This window comes from Macrobrachium nipponense, chromosome 4 (assembly GCF_015104395.2).
Source record: "Macrobrachium nipponense isolate FS-2020 chromosome 4, ASM1510439v2, whole genome shotgun sequence".
Classification (NCBI taxonomy): domain Eukaryota; kingdom Metazoa; phylum Arthropoda; class Malacostraca; order Decapoda; family Palaemonidae; genus Macrobrachium; species Macrobrachium nipponense.
In genome coordinates this window covers 67,038,210-67,060,443 of record NC_061100.1, presented here as the reverse complement: position 1 = coordinate 67,060,443, position 22,234 = coordinate 67,038,210, and the positions used below count along the sequence as shown (strand labels likewise).

Sequence of the window (22,234 nt, the reverse complement as noted above, 5' to 3'; positions counted from 1 at the left end):
CACGGTAACAGAAGTCTGTACAAGTCTCTCCCGCTGCATCGCACTGCGATAATGCGAATGATTTTGCAGACATCTGAGTTTGTCTTCAAAATATCTCGTTTTCGTAGGTGTACAATTGTTCATTGTTCAACTCGAATTAACAGAATTTGGTCATAAAGACATCGCCTACTCTCCGACCTGACAGCTCTACTTCCAAATGTTCAGCCCATGAGAAGCAGTTCTTCAGCGGTTTTCTTTCCCCTGTGTTTTCATTACTGAAGAACGCCCCGCTTTCATTGCAACTACGACTTCTCACCGGACAGCAATGAATAGTGGTTAGCGTTTTCAGTCATTTGTAAGCACAGGTTATGAATCTTGAGAATCCTTCTCTCGATTCATCTGTGAAGACGTAGGTTGCATTCTATATCTACCTTTGTCTTCAACGGTACATAGTGTTGTTTCTCCTTAGCTGAGATTCAACAACTATGAGATGTTTTGCCTTCGGGACCTCGGTCTCTAGAAGGCAATTGACTTTCGCCTGTTGGGCACATGCCTTAAGAGAATCATCACCTCGCTGTCCGGCATTGGTGACAAACAAATACATTATTTGTTTGGTCTCTCTCGTATAACCCTTTAAAGGCGAAGGTCACGTGACTTACTCGGATGCTTGGACAACTTGCCTCCTACCGATCGCAGTCAGTCGGCAGCGGTCAGAGCGCCCGAGTCAGTTACGAACTACGCTGTTGACTTAGTTCGGTTGTTACAGAGCAATCAGTACTTCGTTTTTTAATAGCTTGTCAACAGTACCCATACCATCCGACAACCCACCATGGAGTGTCGGTGTCCTATCCACTACCGAAAACTTCGCTGCATGGGGATAGGAGGATGCGAGAGACTTCGTGGCAAACGGACAGACCAGTATGGGTACTGGACATCACCGAAGTAGAGAAGAGGGTAGGCCATGCGACTATTCCCTTCTTTTCTCTGAGGAACTGCATGACTTCTCCTGCGAAGTCAAGCATCCAGGGGATGGGGATCCGTGACGCTCGATTTTCGTACCGAACTTCGTAGCGAAGACTCAGAACCTTTCAGTCCCTGACGATTGGTTCGAGTCGTTCACAATCCCCTCCCTAATGGACTTCACCGCCTTCGATGCGAAGGAGATGCTGCCTTGTCCGCAAGAACTTCTCCGTGGCGCAGGTACTGAAGGCAGGGTCTGGTCCCAACCAGACCACATGCCCCTCCTTCTACCTTCGGGATATTGCCCACAGGTCCTTGGATCTTTTTTCCTGGGACCCATGGTGACTGCTCAACACGTTGTGTAGCGAACCCAGACCCTCGCAGGCTGAACAGCATCGAGTCCTGGTGTGACCGTAGAATGGATGAGTGAATGAGTGTGTGACTGGCTCCTCTTCCCCATCTTTTTCTTCCCTCTACCTGTGGTTAGAGGGACACGGTCGTCACCCTGCTGATAAGGACAAGATGCAGGTGACTACTCAAAGGCCCCATCCCATCCCTTTCACTAGGGAATAGGAGCGTAATATCCACCACTTCCTCCAACAAAGGGGGAGGAAGTGGATGCCAGCTTGAGGCAAACCCATACTTTATGTTGCCTCTTGCAAACAGGAACAAGTTCTTGCTTGCTGGTACGAAGAGATACGCTTGCCTCTCTCTTAGTACTCGGCCCAGAGGTCTGACCATTGATCCTGCGGTGCAAACCCCGATCAATCGGACAGAGGCTTGGGTCCCTCCCTCGCTCTTACGACCAGGGAGGCATTCCAGGGATGGACGAACACCAGTCCTGTTTCATCAAAAGAACTCAGATTCCTCCCACCAAGAAGTGAGTCTTCCTATTGTTAAAAAAGGGACCGATGGTTTGTATTACGTATCGGAACAAATGACAATTTGTCGAAAATTGCATTTTTCCTAACTATACAAACCGAGGTCCTTTACATATAGTCCTCCTCATGCCACCCCTCACTCTGCGTATTTTGCATGGGCCAAAAGCAAAAGTGATTTGTTTACCTCCCAGTCGCGCGGCGCGCGACTGTCGGACAAGCAGTTAACTACCGTTCTCCCCTTGTTCGAAGCTTATGACCGTTCCAGCTGCCGCTAGCTACTTCCTATTGTTAAAGGACCTCAGGTTTGTATAGTTAGGAAAATGCAATTTTCGACAAATTGTCATTTTTATAGCTTTTACTTCCATGCAAGCAGAAGTTTGACACATTGCAAACAAAAAACGAGAGTACTTGGTTTTCTATGACACATTCCTGTCCATCTACTTCCCCCCAGTTCCACCAAGGGACCAGTGATTACAAACACTCTTAGCCAGTCAGTCTACATCAGTCGCCGGTTTTAATTGAAGGTAGACAGATTGTCAAATGCACATACTCTGTTTTCTGTGGATGAATTTTGTTTGCTTTTTAATTTTCTTATGATTTTATTTTGAATATTCAGTTATTAAGAACCTGTAAGGTAAAGCTACCATAATACGTAGGTATTATTCCAGTTTTATTGACCCTCATGAGATATGCGTTCTGTTGTGGGAAGGATTATTATTGGAATAACCCATGTGAATCATAGTCTAATGAAGTGCGGAAATTGGTGTAAGCAAAGAGAGCTTGTTATTTTGTAGAAACAACTAAGACACAAGTATAGGTCTCATAATTTTTGTGTTAAAGGGATGCATGTTTCGTCTGCTTCCCTGTTTAGTAACTGCATAGGCCCTCTGCTGCATCTCATCTGTTATTACAACTAAGCTTCCCATTCTCTCAGGGCATTAGATATAAGATTGATACATTTTTTATGTTCACTTGCTGTAAGTTTTGTGAGATTTTTTTTCCTGCACTAACCTCCCAAGAGTCTCATGTTGCAGGAAGGGTAAACTCCCCTTACTTTTGGCTTGCCATGTCCTTGGCACGTTGTCTTGCTCCCTCTGGGCCTGGAGCAATGGGGAACTGGGACATGTTAGAAAGGGGTGGAGATCTGTTCCTATTGTCTCCTTCCTCTGTTCAGTCTGGCATACATACAAAATCTTATTTTATTATAAAAATGTCATTTTTAACTTAAGGTTACTAATATCTAAATTATATTATAAATAAATTAATGACCTTTGATTATCATGAGGTCATGCTGTTGGAAAGGGAAGATAATATGAACTATTCTTGATGCAGGAAGAAGAAGACTTGATTGCAGAGTGGATTCCTGAGCCTCTTGTTCCAAATCCTCCTGAGGCCGATCATCCTTCATTAAATACACGGACTGTTTATGGAAAGGTGAGTAGTGTTATTGTGTTATTGTATATTTAAAGTTTCTGTTGCATTTCCAAGATTAACTTCAAACTAAATTACTTTGCTTTGCCATAATTTTTTCATATATTCATTTAATTTCTGTGTGCTTCTTATTTGTTCATACACGAACAAACCTTCAGTCTTAACAATAGGATCATTTCTAGCGCCTTGCTGGATCCGATTAAATTGCAGATGAAAACAAGGAATCTTGTGAGATCTGGCAACACATGCGTATATCGGGTGAACAGTGGTCAAGGACCACGCATCTATGCCACCGCGTCAGTCTTTTCTTAACCACCTGGGCGAGAGTTGTGGTTGACCTCCCTCGGCCTTTACCCGGTTCATTGCCCGTTTCGATTGTGTTTAAGTGTGTGTGTGTGTGTGTGTGCTGTTATTATGGCTGCTTCTGCTCCTTCTTGGCCTCATCAACGTGTTCACGTTTTTTGGCTTCGGCTGCCACCGATCCCCACATCACTTGTAGTAGGTGTCGCTCTAATGTTTGTACAATAATGGATCCTTTATTTTATTCAGTCTTGCCAAGGAATTATTCAGCTATAGGATTCCTATGCCCAGCAGACTTACTTTCAAATTTCCCGGTGGCGCTGCCATCATTAGTGCAGGTAACTAGTCACTGCCCACTTTCGGTAAACGGGTATGACGTCAATGCACCTCTTGAGTTGGATTTCTGCCGGCTCCCGAGTAACATCAGTAGTTCTGCGGGCTTTCTTCGTCATCTTTGGAGGGTTTTTTGCCTGTTCATAAATTATTGGTGACGTACAAAGTTTTCGGTGTATTTTCAAGGCGCTAGCTTAGTTTAGTTACTCTTTTGAGATTAGTTGCTGCTTGTTTTCCCGATTATGCCAGATTCTAGTTAATGGGGGGTGAGGTTTTGCGCAGAGGGCTGCAAAACTTGATTAGTTACGGAGGTTTATGACCCTCACTCCAAGTGTACTAAGTGTAGGGGGCAAGAGTGTTCTAAAGAACTGAGGTGTTCTGTTTGTCAGGAGTGGGACGATGAACAGTGGAAACTTTTTATTTCTCATAATAAGAAAGTTTTACAAGATAGGAAGAGCAAAGCAGCAATTAGGGCAGATAGTAAGGTTTCTGTAACTTTGCCTTCTACCCCTGTGTCAGCAGAGATCGCTACTCCCGCTTCTTCTCCCTTAAGAGGTCATCTTTCTCCCATTCTCAGTCCTCCGACCCCCTCTCTTCCAACTTCTGTACCAGCTTCCCATGTTGCAGTTTCCGACACCATTGTCAGCTTCGAATCAAGGTTTGAGAAGAGATTTGAAATTTTAGCTAATACTGTTATGGAGTTCGGTACCTCCATGAAGTCATTAATGGAGAAAAGTGTGTCAGAGCAAAGTGCAAGTGAAGTGTTTTCTGAGGGGGTGGCTGTCCATCCCTCCAGTTCTCCTAGACATAAGTGACTGTCCCGCTCCCTTGCCTCGGGGAGAAGACATACCGGAGGTCCAAGGGAGACTTGGGGGGTTGGGGGGGGGGTTGTTTGCCAATGGGCAGTCGCTCCCTCTGTCGAACCTGAGGTGTCGCGTAAGGTTTCGACTGAGCACCGTTGAAAAGGTGTCTCGTTTGGTGCGGAGTTGTTGGACTCGAGTGAGTCGCCATCTCCTCCTGTGAGATGCTGGCATAGTTCATGGGCTTCTCGCCCCCTCAAGAAACCTTTGACTGCTGACGTTTCCCCTCTCCCTGTGAAGAGGTCGAAGGATATGCCTTCCAGTCCGCACCAATCTTGCAGTCACGTGGATCAGGCGTACGAGGGACAAGTTTCAGCTTGCGACTCGCAGACTTGACTGAGAGTCGACAGGTGCGGATACCTGTCAGACGCACACCTGGTCTTCAGTCAAAGCGGGGTTCTTCGACTTCTGTTCGCAGCTCTTCGCCTGAAGCAAGACAAGAGCCTGCTTCATCCATTCGACCCCAGCCAAGCAAGTTGACTTCCCTAGAAGACCAACTGTTGGCTCCATTTCAACATTTTGAGTTGTTGTTGTCCTTTTTTAAAGGGAAGAAATCTTCTGTGAGAGAAGAGGAAACGACCATGTCGCCTGTTCTGTCGGAGTTTCTTGAGCAGGACACAGGAGAGCTTGAGCAGTATGAAGAGCACGAGAAAGGGCACGAGCAGTTTGTAGTAGCAGAGGAGTCGTGTCAAGTTTCGACGCAGCCTATGACTGCTTACGCGTCTTTAATGAGGTTCCCCTTGAACTATTTTCCAGAGCGGTTTTCTCCTGCCACTCCATCGTCTCCTCCGTTGATCTTCATGAGGAAAAAGAAGAAGCAACCAGAAGAACTGCTGCCCAAGCTAGTCCTTTCCTTTGCATCATGATCGGTGGATAGATGGTTAGCGACCAAGAGAGACCATGGTAAGGCATCTTTTGCCTTTCCTCAGGTGGACTAGCAGGGAGTGTTTTCCTGCTCTGACAAGGATGGAGCAGATGAAGTAGCTTCCTTGTTCATGATGGACATGTTGAAGAAACGTGAACTGTGGTGCTCCTTTACCACCAAAGGAGTCACTACTATGCAGAAGTCAGCTTCTTCTTTTTGCTCCTCTAGACAGAATATTCTGTCTAGTTCAGAATATTCTGTTGGATCTAGAGAAGAAGTCGACGACAAATTTACTGGCTCAATCCATGAAACAGCCTAAACCCCTTGCGTCTGCGGCTCCTCCTTCCAAGTCTCCATTGCAGAAGCAGCCTTTGCGAGGGGGAAAGTCACACCCTTTTACGAGGCCACGTTCGAACCTCCGACCTACCGGCAAATCCTCTTCTAGGTCAGTAATCAAGACCGAAAGAAATTATGTTCCTTCCCTCCGCACACCTACAGGCACCAGACTGCACCTATTTTAGGAGGAATGGAAGAGCAGAGGTGCAGAAGCCTGGGTGATAAAAGTCTTACGCCTGGGCTACGCCATCCCTTTCGTGGAAAGGCCTTCCTTAGCCAAGGTTCCCATCAGATTGACAGCTTACTTCATAGGCTCAGAGAAGTTCTTGGCTCTCGAGCAAGAAGTAATCTCTTTGGCTTGCAAGGAAGTCATCGAGGAAGTCCACGACTCATCAAAGCATCAAAGGGCTTTTACAACAGGCTGTTTGTGGTTCCCAAAGCATCAGGGGGCTGGAGACCCGTGTTGGACGTGAGTGCTTTGAACCGGTTCGTGCTAAAAACCAAGTTCAAGATGGAGACTTGCTCGTTCCTTGTTTTGTTCAGGGGAACATGAACGTTCTGGTGGACGAGCTTAGTAGGAGGAGGCAAGTTCTTTCATTGGAATGGACTGGACACGGAAGTTTGTCGGGATCTTTGGAAGGTTTGGTGAAGACTGGCCATCGACTTGTTTGCGACGTCCAAGAACAACCGTCTGCAACTGTTCTGGTCCCCCGTTCCAGATCCTCTAGCTTGGACAGTAGACGCGATGTTGCTAGATTAGTTGAGCCTAGATGCTTACGCTTCTCCCCCTTCGGATGATCAGGGAGATCATGAACAGGAGAAGCGCCATCTAGATGTTCACTTAACACCAATAGCCCCATTTTGGCCAAGGAAAGAGTGGTTCCTGGATCTTCTGGACATGGTGGATTATCTGAGGCTACTTCCTCAAAAGAAGTTGCTGCTCAGACAACCGCATTTCCACCGATTCCATCAAGGGTTGTCCGCGCTTCAGCTGACAGGATTTGGACTGTCAGGAGTCTTGTCAGAGCAAAAGGCTTTAGAAGGAGAGTGGCAGAAGCGATTGCAAGATGTAGATGCGCTTCTAACAACCTTTACCAATCTAAATGGAGTATCTGCAGAAGATGGTGCAAGCAAGCTAAAGTCTCTTCTTCTGAGACCACTGTAAGCCAGATTGCTGACTTCCTTCTCTTCCTGAGGTCAACAAAGAAGTTATCCCCTTCCACAATTAGAGGATATAGGGCAATGTTCAGTTCAGTGTTCAAACATAGAGGACTGGAGCTTTTGATGAACACCAATCTGACAGACCTTATAAGGTCTTTTGAGACATCGAAGATTCCGAGGGACACGGTGACTTGGAACCTAGATGTAGTCCTGAACTTCCTATCCGGACCTCCCTTTGAACCTATTCGCTCGTCTTCCCCGAAGAACTTGATGAAGAAGACACTCTTCCTTTTTGCTGCGGCTTCAGCGAAACACATTAGCGAGATGCATGCCATAGACAAGAGAGTAGATTTCACACAAGGGAATGCGGTTTGTTCCTGGGCCCTGAATTTTTTGGCTAAGAACGAATGTCCATCGGATCCCTGACTTTGCTCGTTCATCATCAAGAACATTTCAGGTATTCTCGGACCAGAGTAACAGGAGAGACTTCTATGCCCAGTGAGGGCATTAATTTGCTATATGAAAAGGACTGAGAAGTTGAGGGGCCCCTCACAAAGTTTATGGTGCTCAGTGAGGAACCCTTCACATCCGATGTCTAAGAACACCATGTCCTTCTTTCTCAGATCCTTAATCACCGAGGCTCACTCCCTGGTAGACGAGGAGTCACTCTCCCTGTTGAAGGTTACAACGCACAGAGTTAGAGCGGTCGCTACTTCACTTGCGTTTCGCAGTAACCTATCTTTTGTCGGCAATTCTGCAAGCTACTTTCTGGAGATTGAAGTCGGTGTTCGCAACGTATTACTTAAAAGAGTTAGAAAAGGTGTTCGAAAACTGCAGTGCTCTGAGTCCTTTATCCATTCCTGGGTGTTAGGGGATGCAACATAGAGGGAGCTGGTTCCCCCTAATTTTTGCCTTGTATCAAGGTTGTTGAGTTTTGGGAAGTCTGGAGGTACGTAGTACCTGGAGTACCTTCCAGTCGTATGGACACTGAAGGTATTGTTGATGTTTTTTTATAGTTGCTGGTGTAGGTAAAAGTTTTTATGTGTCGTTTATTTATCTGGTTCTCACCCAGGGCAAGGGCATTTTGTATTTTATTCGTTCCTTGTTAAGTCAGCGGTTAGCCCACGACTGCAAGGAACTTCCCACTTGTAGAGGAACGCATGGTCCAGCTACCCCTCTCTCTACTAAGTAAGCAGAGCACCAACCAGAGGCAGTACTCTCCTGCAGCAGCTCGCTTACTAGGTATGGTATGACAGTCATAAAAGTTCTATGCTTATTATGTAACCCTCCTGATGAATAAATTTCTCAGAATGTGTTATCTCCACTACCCTCCACCTTTCAATTTGGAATCTACTGAATAATTGCTTGGTAAGACTGAATAACAATGATATTTTAATCATAAAATTGTTTTATTCTTACTTACCAAGCAATTATTTGATTTGAGCCCTCCCTCCTCCCCACAGATGGAGCTGGTGGCCAAAATCCATTTGAAGAGGTGTGCTGACGTCATACCCATTTACTGAAGGTGGGCAGTAACTAGTTACCTGCACTAATGATGGCGGTGCCACTGGGAAATTTGAAAGTTAGTCTGCCAGGCATAGGAATCCTACAGCTGAATAATTGCTTGGTAAGTATGAATAAAACATAATTTTATTATCAGAGTATCATTTTTATCTTGGCAATTTCTATGTAGATTTTACCTCAAAATTTTGGGTCTTTTGAGTGTTTAAGAAGTTCTGCATTTTGCTTGCCTTTGATTATCTCTTCCATATTTTTATAATAATTATTGTTATGACTGTGTTGCTCTAGTGTATGTATAAATAAATTTGGGTAGAAAGGCATTCATTGTCTTTGTCTTTCTCTTTAGTATGTGCTATAGGGATTACTAATGCGTAAAATAATATAAGTACTGTTATACAGTGATCCACAAAAATTATTGCTAAGCATTTTTGTCCAGATTTCTGGGTGAGTTTCTCAGTTTTCAGTCTGTTAATGGAGACAGCCTCATACTTTGAGAGGCAACGGTTTGTAGTTATGTAGAAACAAATGACAAATATTGAAAATAATTTGCCTTTCCTAGGTAGTATACAAACCAGTCTTTGGTCCTGAGGGCAAAGGAAAAAGTGCTTGGTGATGGCAGACAAGTGAGAGGGGTGTTCCAAAAATCACCCTCTTTTACCACCAGACAAGTAATTTGTTAACAAGTTCAGTCTCCAGCTCACACTGAAGGATAATACTGTATAAAAGGCTGTTTGGTAAATCTATGTTCAGTAGGTCCCTGGTACACTGTGGATCAGCAATCGCGGCTTCAGTTAATCGCAGGTCTTTCTTTGGAACTTATCTCCAAATATGTCATGGAAAATTCACTAATTTGCAATTTTTTCGTAGAGCAATACATATTCACAAAATACTGTAATTTCATTTTATTTTCATGATTAAATACATTTTTTATGATAAAACAATTATTTGCTAATTTTTAATTGATGCTTGAGAACAGTCAAACTTTGCTCAGAGGTCTTCGGTATACCAGGTATACCAGGGTGCTTTTTTTTAAATCTGGCAACCCATCATCGAACTGAATGCCTGCTCACACCCAGCTGATCCGATATCTGCTTTGTTTTAAGGCCAAATGGCTTCAGAGCACATATCTGTGCAAGTATCTGCTGACTCAAATCACTGTCTTGGCCCATATTAAGGTCACAGTGAGCAATAAGTGATACATGGTAGGCAAAAATTGCGGTGGGAGTGCTGACCAAAAAAGGGATTTTGACGAAGGAAAAATCTATTTCTGGGCAAGGACCTGTGTCGTCCAGTGAAATGTCTCTTTAGCACACATTTCTAAGGTATAAATATTGCTATGATACCAGAGAAAAAAGCTAATATGGAAATGCCAGAGTATTCTGGCTCGCTCACCTTTATTTAAGGTGTTGGTATAGTTTCTGGGGCGAGTGAAACCACTACCAGAGGTCCTTTGCCTTTTAGATTCATCCTTCTTCAATATCCCTCATCTACAGAGGAGCCGATCTAAGGCCCACTACCCGCTACTGTTACGGTTAGCGCCTCTGATGTCATTCCTGCAGATAGCACCCAAGCTTGGGCCAAGAAAAGAGGGGGAGTAAAAAGAAAAGGGTAGGATTTCACTGGGCGACACAGGTCCTTTTCCAGAAATAGATTTTTCCTTCGTCAAAATCCCTTTTCTATGCTCAGCCTGTGTCGCTCCGTGAAATAGTACCAGAGAAATGGCCGTACAAGCTTGGAAAGACGAAGCACACAACTAATAAGATAGGATAATCAAAATCAATTAAGGTTAATTGCTATATCTAGATATAAGGTTACAGAACAAGTAACAACAGAGGAATTTGAACCTTAACACTAATCTAATATACAAAAACATAACAGTTATTTGTAAGTACATAGTAAGACTAAATGCAAACTGGGACTAGTCCCAGATACAAAACATATAGAAAATATCACAAGTATATACAATATGTGGCATCCAAGGTACAGTACGACTACAATGACGACTGAGCTATGGCAAGAATGCTAGCGAGGCAGGTAGGAAAGAGAGATGTAAGGAGAGACATAGGATAAACTACTTACTACTAAGTTAAGCAGTGTCAGGGGAAACTGTGTTTCTGGCTGCCACTGCTGGAAATTTAAGGGCTTCTCTTAAGATAATGGCGTTTGAACACTGTCGGAGATTTGCAGCCTGTGTACTTCTTCAGGTCTTCAAAATTCATATGTTGAAAATAATTAATAGAGGTAGCTACTGCCCTAACATCATGTACCTGTGGTATGGACTGCGGGTTGGCCTGTTTTATAAAGTATAAAATCTGTTGCCTGATTCCTTTTAAGGAAATGGTGCCTCCTTTTTCTCTAATGAACAGAGGGCCTGAAGATATCAGGGCAGTTCTACTTAGATATGCTTTTAGTGAAGTAACTGGACATAAGGACAGGTCCTGTGGAAGGGGGACAATTTTCCATTGGGCCCATCTATCCAGTGGGTCCTCATTCATAGCTAGAAATTGGCGATCTGGAGAAAGTAACACTTCTCCTTAAGGGAGAAACTCTATATGATCTGATTCTCTAGATAGAGCCGACAGTTCAGATATTCTGGCTCCTGAGGCCAAACTTATTAGGAATAATGTTTTCCTTAAGAGAGGTATATAGTCACATGAGTCATTATTAGTGTCCGTGGCCAATTAAAGGACATCATTCAAGAACCATGATACAGACTTGGGCCCCTCAGATGGTGTGAGTCTAGCGCAAGCCTTGGGGATAGATGAAAAATATGAATCTGTTAGATCTATTTTGAATCCAAATTAGAAGATCTTCTTAAGAGCAGACTTAGTAGTAGTAATAGTACTAGCTGCTAAACCTTTCTCAAATAGTGTTCTGAAAAAGGATATGGCCAGATTCATGGTCATGGTTTGTGCATTAGAGTCCCTCAGGAACACAGCTAGTTTTTTTAACTGCTGAATCGTATTGACGCAAGGTCGATTCTCGTTTATCAGATTCTAAGAACAAGATGTTCTGAGGATCGATATTAGCATTCCTCTGTGCTGCGAACTTCATGAAGTCCATAAAGTTAGGGCTTTCTGAATTCCTGAGGAAGCGAACACAGTCCGCATTTGTACTAGTTGTAATAGTTTGGGATTGGGAATCTGTTGAGGTCGGAGTCCCAATTCCAGTAGAAGCGGGAACCAATTGCTCTTGGGCCAATTGGGGGCTATTAGAGCAATGTGACCTTTGAACGTCCTGAGTTTGTTCAGGACTTTCAAGAGAAGATTCACTGGAGGAAAGAGGTAAATCTTCTTCCACACATGAGGGTCCAGGTTGGGGGCCACATAACAAGGGAGTTTGTGGTTTGATTCGGTGCCGAAGAGATCTACCTGAAGGCCCGGTACTAGTTGACAGACCCAACTGAATGACTCCTTGTCCAGGGACCACTCCGACTCAGCGGAACTGAACGTGATAGCACATCTGCTACCACGTTTCTTACCCCCGCTAGGTGAGTGGCTGACAGGTGCCATTTGTTCCTGTCTGCTAGTGAAAATATGGCTATCATGACATGGTTCACGTGGCTCGACTTGGAGCCACCCCTGTTGATGCAGTGTACAGTGTTCCCCCCGTATTCGCGTTCTCCGGATTCGCGGACTCACACATTCGCGGATTTTTCTTTGGAATCTATCTAGAAATTATTTGCCGACGGACTCGCCCATTCGCGGAATTTTCCGACGAAAATAATCACTAATTAGTGTATTTTGATGTTTATTTTCATGACTAAATACATTTTTATGATACAAAAATGATTTACTAATTTTCAAATATTAATTTTGATTAATACTGTATTAGTAAGTTTAATAAGTTTAAATGATATCACATAATAAAAATAATAATTCTCTCTCTCTCTCTCTCTCTACTACAAAGATATATGTTTTTTTGTATGATAAATAAATGATTTATTATTTTCAAATATTAATATTAATTTATACAGCAATAATATCAATTCATTAAAGAAAATACCATAGTGAAATAGTAAGATTTTAGCTTATAGATTTAAAAAATTATGGAAGAACGAAGGAAATCCCAGTCAGATTCTTTCTCTAACTCAAGGTACTAAAACTCAGATATACGTATCAAGTTAAGTGACTGGAGGGGGAAGGAGCTGATTTGTGGCTGCCATCACGTGGGCATGAAATTTCCACCCCCCCCTCTCTCTCTCCTTCTCCTCTTCTCTCTCTCTCTTCTTTTCGTCTCTCTCTCTCTCTCGTCTCATCTCTCTCTTCTCTCCTCTCGCTCTCCTGCTCTCTCTCTCTCTCTCTTTTACTGAGATGAGAGATTTTTATGGTACATATATGCGTAATATGTTTATTAATATTTTCAAATAATAATAATAATAACTGTAATTACAAAAATCATATGTGAAAGTATTTTACAAATACTACGATAATCTCTCTCTCTCTCTCTCTCTCTCTCTCTCTCTCTCTCTCTCTCTCTCTCTCTCTCTCTCTCTCTCTCTCTCTCTTAAAGCGATGTATGAATATAAATTCATTAAAGAAAATACTAAAGTGAATTAGCAAGATTTTAGTTTATAAATAAAAAGAATTACGTAAGAAGAATGAAAGAAAATGCTCATTACCCCGCATCTCTCTCTCAGAATTCCAGTAGCAAGCCGAGTTGGTTGGGGTCCAACAACTGTGCTGCCATATCTTACGATAATGCACTCTCTCTCTCTCTCTCTCTCTCTCTCTCTCTCTCTCTTTTACTGAGATGAGAGAATTTCTATGGTACATGTGTATGTTTATTAATATTTTTGCATAATAATAATAATAGTAATATAACTATATTCAAAATTCATATGTGATAGTATTTTAAAGAAGTACAATAATCTATCCACTTCACTCTTTTAAATAAGGACAACCCTCCCTCTTCTCTCTCTCTCTCTCTCTGCTATTGGCTGTTTATATATTTCTAATGGTAAAATGTTTAAGATTACTTTAAAATGATATTAATAATACCAATTCAATGGTATATTTGATGTAGGATAATACTTTAAATAGACATTTGGTATTTGTGACTTCACATTTCCATTGTTCCACTGTAAAAAGAAAATGGATGTCTCAAATAGTAACAGTATGAAAGAAAACGTGCATGACTGAATACTTATGGGGGGGCTGAATTATTTTCACATACGTAACTCAGTTATTCAGTACGTACATAGTATGTATTTATGTATAAACATAAAATGTAAGATTTACTTTAAAATAGTATTAATAATATTTCAAAGATTAATATGAACCATAATAGGATATTTTATGTATATTTGATGAAGGATGGTCTTTAAGGGATACTTTGGTATTTGCATGTTTAGGATAGGGATTTATGAGCATTTTTAGAGGGGGTTCCAAACATTCGCGGATTTTAACTATTCGCGAGGGGGTCTGGTACACATCCCCCGCGAATATGGGGGGACCACTGTACTACCACTGCACTGTCCAGCACCAGCTTGATATGAGATTTCTTGGCTGGATGAAGCTTTTTCAGGGTGAGGAACACTGCCATAGCTTCCAGTACATTGATATGAAGCTGGCGGAATGGTAGGGACCAGGTTCCCTGTACCTTTTTGTACTGTGAGTAACCGCCCCACCCGCTTAGTGATGCATCTGTGTGGATCACTAAGGCCGGCAAAGGGAATTGCAGCGGAATTGTCTTTGACAAATTCTTGATCTCCGTCCACGGGCGGAGTCTCTTCCGTAAGATTGCCAGGATAGGAGCTAGTTTGTCCTGGGATCTCTTATTTGCTCTTGATTGCCAAACCTGGTTTATGTCCTTTAGTCTGGCTTTCAGTAGAACGTCCGTTACTGAAGCAAATTGGAGAGAACCCAAGATTCTTTCTTGGTTCCTCTGGGATGTATGTCTGCACTTGAGAAATTGTCTGGTTGCTTTGGCTATTTCTCACCTTTTCAACGGCGGGATTGATAGAATGTGGGAGTTCAAGTCCCATTGAATTCCTAGCCACTGGAAGTGGGACTCCAGTGTTAGCCGGGACTTGGTTCTGTTTATCTGGAAGCCTAGATGTTCCAGAAACCGGATTACTTTGACTGTTGCTTTGCGACATGCTTCGATGCTTGTGGCCCACACGAGCCAATCGTCCAGATAGGCTACTGGCATTATTCCTTGAGACCTTAGTTCTTGAACAACTGTCTCCGCCAATTTTGTAAATACCCTGGGGGCTATGTTGAGCCCGAATGGCATTACTTTGAAGGAGTAGGCCTGCTTTCCTAGTCTGAAGCCTAGAAACGGGCGGAAGTGCCTTGCTACTGGAACATGATAGTAGCATCTGTAAGATCTATAGAGGTGGTGACGGCCCCACGGGGAAGCAAGGTCCGCACCTGCGAAACGGTCAGCATCCAGAACTTGTCGCAGTGAATGAATAAGTTCAGACGGGCCAAGTCTAAAATTATTCTTCGCTTGTTTGAGTCTTTCTTTGGCACGCTGAACAAGCGACCTTGAAATTTTAAATGCTTGACTCTTGACACTAGTACTCCTTTTTGAAGGAGTTCTTGGGAATACTCTACCAATTCTGCTGTTGGCTCCTGATAAAAGGTGTTAGATGGAGGGGGACCTTTGAGCCAACTCCATCCTAGACCTTTGGACACAATGCTTTGGGCCCAATTGCTGAACCTCCAACGGTGACGAAAGAGGAACAGTCTCCCTCCTACCTGGGGATTCTCACTGGTTTGAGGAATGGCGAGCACCACGTCCTCCTCGGGAACCTTTGCCTCCGTTGGTGGCTCTTCCGCCGCCCCGTTGACATAAGGCGCCTCTAGCTCTGCTACCCCTGCCAAACCTGTTGAAGGCTTGAAAGGACTGGTTTTCAAACACCGGGTTGTAGGTAGGGGAGACAGTATAGGAGGCTGAAGCCTGTGCCTGTTGCGGTGATTGTGTCAGCAGCACAAACTGCTGTTGTGGCTGCGCCTTAGAGGTTGAAGGTTGCGGTACCTGAGATACCGGAACCGCTTGTACCAGAGTCTGTTGTTGAGGGGCCTGGAAGGGCTGGAACTTCCTAGGCCTCTTCTTTGACTTGGGATTCGATCTGGCGGACTCCAGTTTTCTTTTGGAGACGAGTCCCCAGCTAACCCTTAGGCTCTGGTTGAACCTGACCGCCTTGCAGTGCACTTCGTTCACTACCAAGGCCGGGAAGAGGTCAGAGCCCCATATAGATGAGGCTAATAGCTTGTTGGGCTCGTGGCGGATTGTGGCCTCCGCCAGCACATGTTTCCTACAATTTCGTCTAGCTATGACGAAATCATACAAGTCACATTGCATTGAATACAATAGTGACTTGGCGATGATCTTAAATAACGATTCTTCTCCGTAGATTAGAGCCGATACTTCCATCATAACTAGCGAGTTGAGGGACCTGCAAAGCCTCATCCTGGCGTCATACTCAGTTTGAATGAGGTTTTCAGATAGCCTGGGTAACCTCTCGCTAAACAGCGTGATCGCACAGTCCGGCTTTAGTTTACCTACTGAAAAGGTGGCCGGAAGATCTACCCAGTGATCATCAGTTCCGGGGAGCAGGAGGAAAGTCGGTTCTGTCTCCCGGAGCTGGGGCATAGGCTCGTCCTTCATTGCTGCCTGCAATGTCAATTCTACCACCTTAGACGTGAACGGGATGGGCGTTTCGTCGTCTACGGTGAAGATTGTGAACGGGGTCTTGAATGCCGTAACCCTGGTATTAGTGCATTCCCACTCCTCAAGGTTATGCAACCATGCCTGCTGGGCCTGGTCCCGGGAAAGAATTACCGTTTCCTTTGGGACCTTGTCTTCCCTCCTCATAGCTGCCTCTGTCAGGCGGACATAGCCTATGAAAGGGGGCTGTAATCCTTGCGGATAGAACTCGAAGTCCTCAAACCTTCGAGTTCCGCAGCCCTCAATCGTGTGCATGCCATCTACGAAAGGAGCATATGAAGCAACCCTCCATGGGTTGTTCGGCGTAAAGGGAGGAAGGGTAGACGAGTCCGGTACTAGCAAGCCCTGAGCTGCCAGGCCAGACTGTGGAAGTCCTGTCAGTGCATTCTCTCGGAGACCCGCAATAAGGTTCTCCTGCGTAACCAGTCTATCCGATATAGCTTGGATAGACTGCCCTGACGCCTCTAAAGAGGAGGACAATTGGACAAACATTTCTTGGAACTTGGATTGCACCAAGTTCCCGACCATGCTGCCCATCTGCTGCATAATATTTGCCAAAATATTCGCAGAGAAAACGTCAGGGTCAAAGGAGGAAGGTTCTACCTTCTCCTTAGGAACCTTGGATCTGGCTCCTTTTGAGGTGGACGCCTCAGGGTCGGAGGAGGAGGGCTGAGCCCTCTCCTTAGAAGACTTGGTCCTCAACCCTTTAGAATAGGAAGCCAGTTTAGCCTTGTCAGCCCCGGGATGGTGAGCCGGAAGCTTACGGACAAGGCTGGTACCTGACTTCTTAAACAGGGACTTCTGCAGCGCTTTAAAGTCTCGCTTGCCTTTGACTTTAGGGATCGCCAAGGTGGACTTCGGCCTAACCGACTGAAGTCCCCCGGTGAATCCCTGGAAAGAGGTTGAAGTCGAAGGGGAAGAAGCTCTAGATGGGCTCAAGGAAAGCCCTTGAGCCCCTATAGTACTTGCCTCACAAACATTCTTACCTGTGCCCATGCCTTCAACAGCCATGGGCTCGAGGTCCAGATCCAGGGCAGCTACTTCCTGCGTGACTTCCTGCGCGGAAGCCTCCTCCGGGGGCTGAGCGACCGCCTCTTGAATGGAAGCGATCAGGGGAGCTGCCACTTCGGGGTCTATGGACGACGTGCTCTTCCCGCCAGGGAAGATGAGAGTGGCCATCTCCTTGGAAAGGGTGTAGGGTTGTCCCTTGGTAACGTTATGGCCAAACCCACCAACCCAGGCCTTCAGGGTGGCTAAAGCAATCTCCCGGACCGCTTGGACGCCCTGAAAAAGAAAGTTAACGTTAATATTTAAGACTAACCTAGGTTAAACTGTAACTTATTCTAAAGGACATATCAAATTGATATAAATTTCATTGGTCCTCATTGCATTACTGTGTGGACACCGGAATGCCACCTACCTCAGAGGAGACTTGGTCTACTAGCTCGTAGCATATGAGGCAACTCTCATGGTGCCATACCACGGACTCGTTGAGGCGGATCGCACAGGTGGAGTGGGTCCGGCAGACCTCGTGCCCACAGGGGTCTTGGAGGACAGCATTGCAGCCAGCCTCCATACAATGGGTGACCTGCAAGTGAAATGATACATGAGTATCACCACTAACCTTCCGGACTAGGTCCGTGGTTGTGATATGCCATGACGCCTGAGTACTCCGGTGTTAATAAGTAACATGGTCCAGTCTCTACCTGCTCTTTAGCCGTGTACTGTGGTGAGGCATCCGGCAGGATCAGTAGAACAGCTTGAAACAGTGTGTTTCCTGCGATGCCGGAGATCAATTTAATCACTGAATCGGGATAACCACCTAGTATTCCATACCCTGGAGCAAGGAGTAGTCTGAACAAACACCGGGTGAGGAGCAGGGGGAGACCAGGAAGAAAGTTACACGGCAGTGGTGGGGTAACTTAAAACTAGAACAAGGCGGGAGATGATCCCTGGTGGGGTTGGAGGACTCCGCCAATAAACTTAAACTAAAGGTAATGGATGTCATTATATGTAAAAGAACATGCATGCAACAAGCGTACCCTTTAAGGGAGGCCGGAGCCTCCACAATAATCAACCATACCAAAGCGGACCTGGCTACGCCGGGTCCTGCATCCGCCGGAGCGGGGAGGAGATGGTGACTAATGATAGGGAAACGCGACCCGAGAGCCGAGGAGAACTGAGCTCCACCGAGCCTGGTGGCCAACCAAGGCTCGGCCGAGCAGGGCTCCCCCCTACTCCCTCTGGGGAGAACGGCAGGGTAGCTGGCCAGCCCATCGAGAGCCCTCCAGCCACCTCCCCTGTCCCTCCCCTGTCCCCCTCGAGGGGGGGATGGGGAGGGTTTGCTTGGATCGGCTGCCTGAGACAGCGTGAGCGAGCATACCTCCCCCAAGGTGGGGGGAAGAGGGACTGGGAGGGTCGAGGCGGGGTGGCTCGTACGCTGTCGCCTGGAACTCTCTTGGCCGGGTGAACATCCACATGGTGAAAAAGGTCAGGCGATCGAAGGAATCCTATAGGCCAACCGAAGCCATCTCAATGAACATGTAACATATAAAATAAACACCCTACCCTAACACGGGTGGAAAGGAAGAAAAGTGAGATGAGAGAGAAAGAGTAATGTCCTGGAGAAGCTGGGCAGAGCCAACCGAGAAGGATGGTCAAGCCTGGCAACTCCGACCAGCTAGCCTATATGCCGTGTGGATAAAATAACAAAAACGTCAATAAATTGCATCAGAGAAAATCAAAGGAAGGTACTGCTAAACAAAGAATCGAGCCCAAATGGTATGGGGGACCAATTGGGACACGAAACAAGGTAACACGAGGGAGCGAGCCGAGTATGGCGGCGCGGGGACGGCGCCGCATGGGACACCGTCTTATAAAAACCTAAATAATTTGGTTAAACGTGCCAAGGGCAGCCCCTAAATAGTGTCAACCATTAATAGCAGTACTTAACTTGGATGCAGGAATAACTTGACGTTCCATGACGATGGTAGAAAAATTCCAGCAAGAAAACACAACACAGTAAAGAAAAACGCGTTTGGCGTGGGTCGTGCTATCAAAGGAATGACGTCAGAAGCGCTAGCCGTAACGGTAGCGGGTAGTGGGCCTCAGATTGGCTCCTCTGTAGATGATGGATATTGAAGAAGGATGAATCTAAATGGCAAAGGACCTCTGGTAGTGGTTTCACTCGCCCCAGAAACCGTACTGACACCTTAAATAAAGGTGAGCGAGCCAGAATACTCTGGCATTTCCATATTAGCTTTTTTCTCTGGTATCATAACAATATTTATACCTTAGAAATATGTGCTAAAGGGACATTTCAAGGAGCAACACAGGCTGAGCCCAGAAAATATATACAGCACCTTACTAAACCTCCAAACAAGTGACTGAGAGTTCTCTCCTTGTTGAGTGTAAGCTCCACCCCTTTCTCTACGCGTTGTAAGCAGCCTAATGCACTGACAAAATTTCTTCTCAATTTTTCCATTCCTTCAGAATTCTACAAGATATTAGGGCGCTTGACGCTAAGTAGCTTAATATCTTGTTGAGTACTGTGCAAATCCTTTAATGAAAAATCAGCAAAATATCAATAAAATGTTATTTGTTCGTATTTAGAACACACCTTCAGTCTAAACAATATGATAAATCTTGGTTAAAAACAAGCAAAGATTGTAATAAATGCAAGGAATTTGTGGCATCTTGCACTGATAGTGTAGAGTGGTCACCAACCACGCTTGAATACCATGGCGCATTTAGTCTTTCTTCAACCGCCTTGGAGAGAGGATGTTTACTTTTGTTCTTCTCGCAAGCCGGTTTTTAATGCTGCCCCCCTCTCTCTTGGTTGGAGAAGTCCTTTCGGGGAGAAAGGAGCCAGCACCATCTTGTTCCTTTGTTTCAGAGACTGATTCGCACAAGCTGGTGTCTGTGTGGGCCTCCAAAGGTCTATGAGGGGTTCCCTCCTTGGAAGGCTTGTTGTCTCATTTCATGGCTGCATGCCTTCCAGCTACAGCTCCCCCAGCAGTCCCCCCTCCTCCTGGCCTCCATTACTTTGTGTCATGTGTGCTGCCACTTAGCGAGATGCTTTATCTTGCCATTAGCGAGGCCATCAACCCTGGCTAAATGTCTGATGCACCCTGTGATATTACTCCCAGCGCTGTCTCCTTCCGTGAAGTCAGTACCAGTGACGTCACACCCCCTGCCTGTTGACATGATGTTGCATCGAGCTTCCTCCATGACATTATCCCAGATGGTTGCCAATCCATCAGAGGTTTTTGCAGGCTGTGATAGACAAACTGGACTCTGTTTTTCAAGAGAGGTACCATGGTACCCTTAAGGGGAAATGTCGTAGGTCACCATCTTTGTCTTCTTCTTCGTCTTCTTCGTCATCGTCTCTGTCTCCTTTGCCTCCCCCTCCTCACTGTCAAGTTAGATGTTGGAGGATTGAGGACTGTCACTTTGCCTTCTGGGAGCCTGAGAGCTTTGTTGTCTCCTTCCCCACACGCATGTGTGTCTCCTCTTCACATGTGGACATGATCCATCTCTCTCATGTTTGTGCGCCTGTGGAAGATGATCTTTGCCCTTCTCCTCAGAAGTCTCTTGCTTGTTCTACGTTTCCTCAACCTGTTCGAGTTCGTTGTAAGGATGACAAGACTAATCAAGTAGTCGTAGGTGGGGGTCCTTTGGGTTGGAAGTCCAGTTGCTTCAAACCTTCAAGATGCTCTTCACTGCTGAAGTCATGTTTGCCTGCTAGTTCTAGAGTTTCCTTGCCTGTTGCTCATGTCCACAGTGTGAGATTGTTGACAGACGTGGCTGTGAGGTTCTTGATAGACATGCTTGTACATCTATCCGAGAGGGTGAGTCTTTCCCTTATTTCCAAGAAATTAGGCATTCATTGTCTCGTTCTCCTAGGAAGTCCTACATTCATCGTTCACCTTCTGGAGCCAGGGGTTGTGACTCATCAAGGAAGAGATATTGTGCTTCTCCTCCCAGACAGTCTCACGTACATTGTTCGTTGCTGCACGGCCGAGTATGTGATTCTTCTTGGTTGGAAACAGATGCAAGCTCAATCTGAAATGGATGCAAGTCCGTGTTCTTTTGTTCGTGAACGTGATTCCTCATGGGGAAGAGATGATGTTCTCCCTTCAAGGAGTTCTCCAGTGGCCAGAGGAAGTGATAGGGATCTTTCTCATCCTTCTACATCAGGACTTTGGACTTTGATGCAGGATACAGAGGATTTGGAGAATCAGGAGTTTTTCTTCCTACATGGAGGTTATTGAGGTCTTGCTTGGACTAAAGAAGGATGTGAAGACTTTGTTTGAACTGCCATATTCTGGCATGCTAATTCAATTTTGCAGCATGTCAATTCTTTGGTCTCAGGATGGGAGAATTCTCTATTCCAACAGGTCTTTCAAGCTTCTTCCCCCTCTTGTTCAGCATAAGAAGTATTACTCAACTAGTCTGGTCAGCTGATGAGTAGGCAGGTTAATTCGGATGTGGTTTGTCTGAAACCTGGCTTGACCCTTGATCAAGTTAGGGCTGAGGGCCATTCGTTAACCTTTCAAGAGGCTACTACCTTTAAGTCAACTGCCTCTTCTCCCTTTCAGACTGTCTCTTGGCCAGACCTTTGGTCGTCGGCGGTGGCTAGGATAATGTCATCCCATTCAGCAAGAGGATCTGTCAACAGTCTTTCATCAGATTACTTCAATCTGGTGCAAAGGCCATTTCATATCTGGGACATATGAATGCTAATTTGTGGGCTAAATTGCTCTTAATTAGAAGGGATGCAGCCCTTTCTAAAGTGGCTTGTTCTGTAGATATGGATTCCTTGTCATCTCTGCAAAATTGAGATCTTCAAGAATCCCAGCACCTTCTGCCTAGAGATGATTTGGAGGCTGTGATAGACAGACAGAAGACTGACAACAACAATCTCCTTG

The 22,234-nt window shown here is 45.1% G+C and overlaps 1 protein-coding gene across 1 annotated transcript in view; it reads left to right on the top strand.

Annotated features, from left to right (window-relative positions):
- Positions 1 to 3,146: 3,146 nt before the first annotated feature.
- Positions 3,147 to 22,234, top strand: part of LOC135211384 (serine palmitoyltransferase 1-like) — an 81,510-nt gene continuing 62,422 nt past the window's right edge. The window contains exon 1 of the mRNA XM_064244697.1: positions 3,147 to 3,254. Within this exon, the coding sequence (XP_064100767.1) occupies positions 3,147 to 3,254 (108 nt within the window). The remainder of the gene's footprint in view (positions 3,255 to 22,234) is intronic.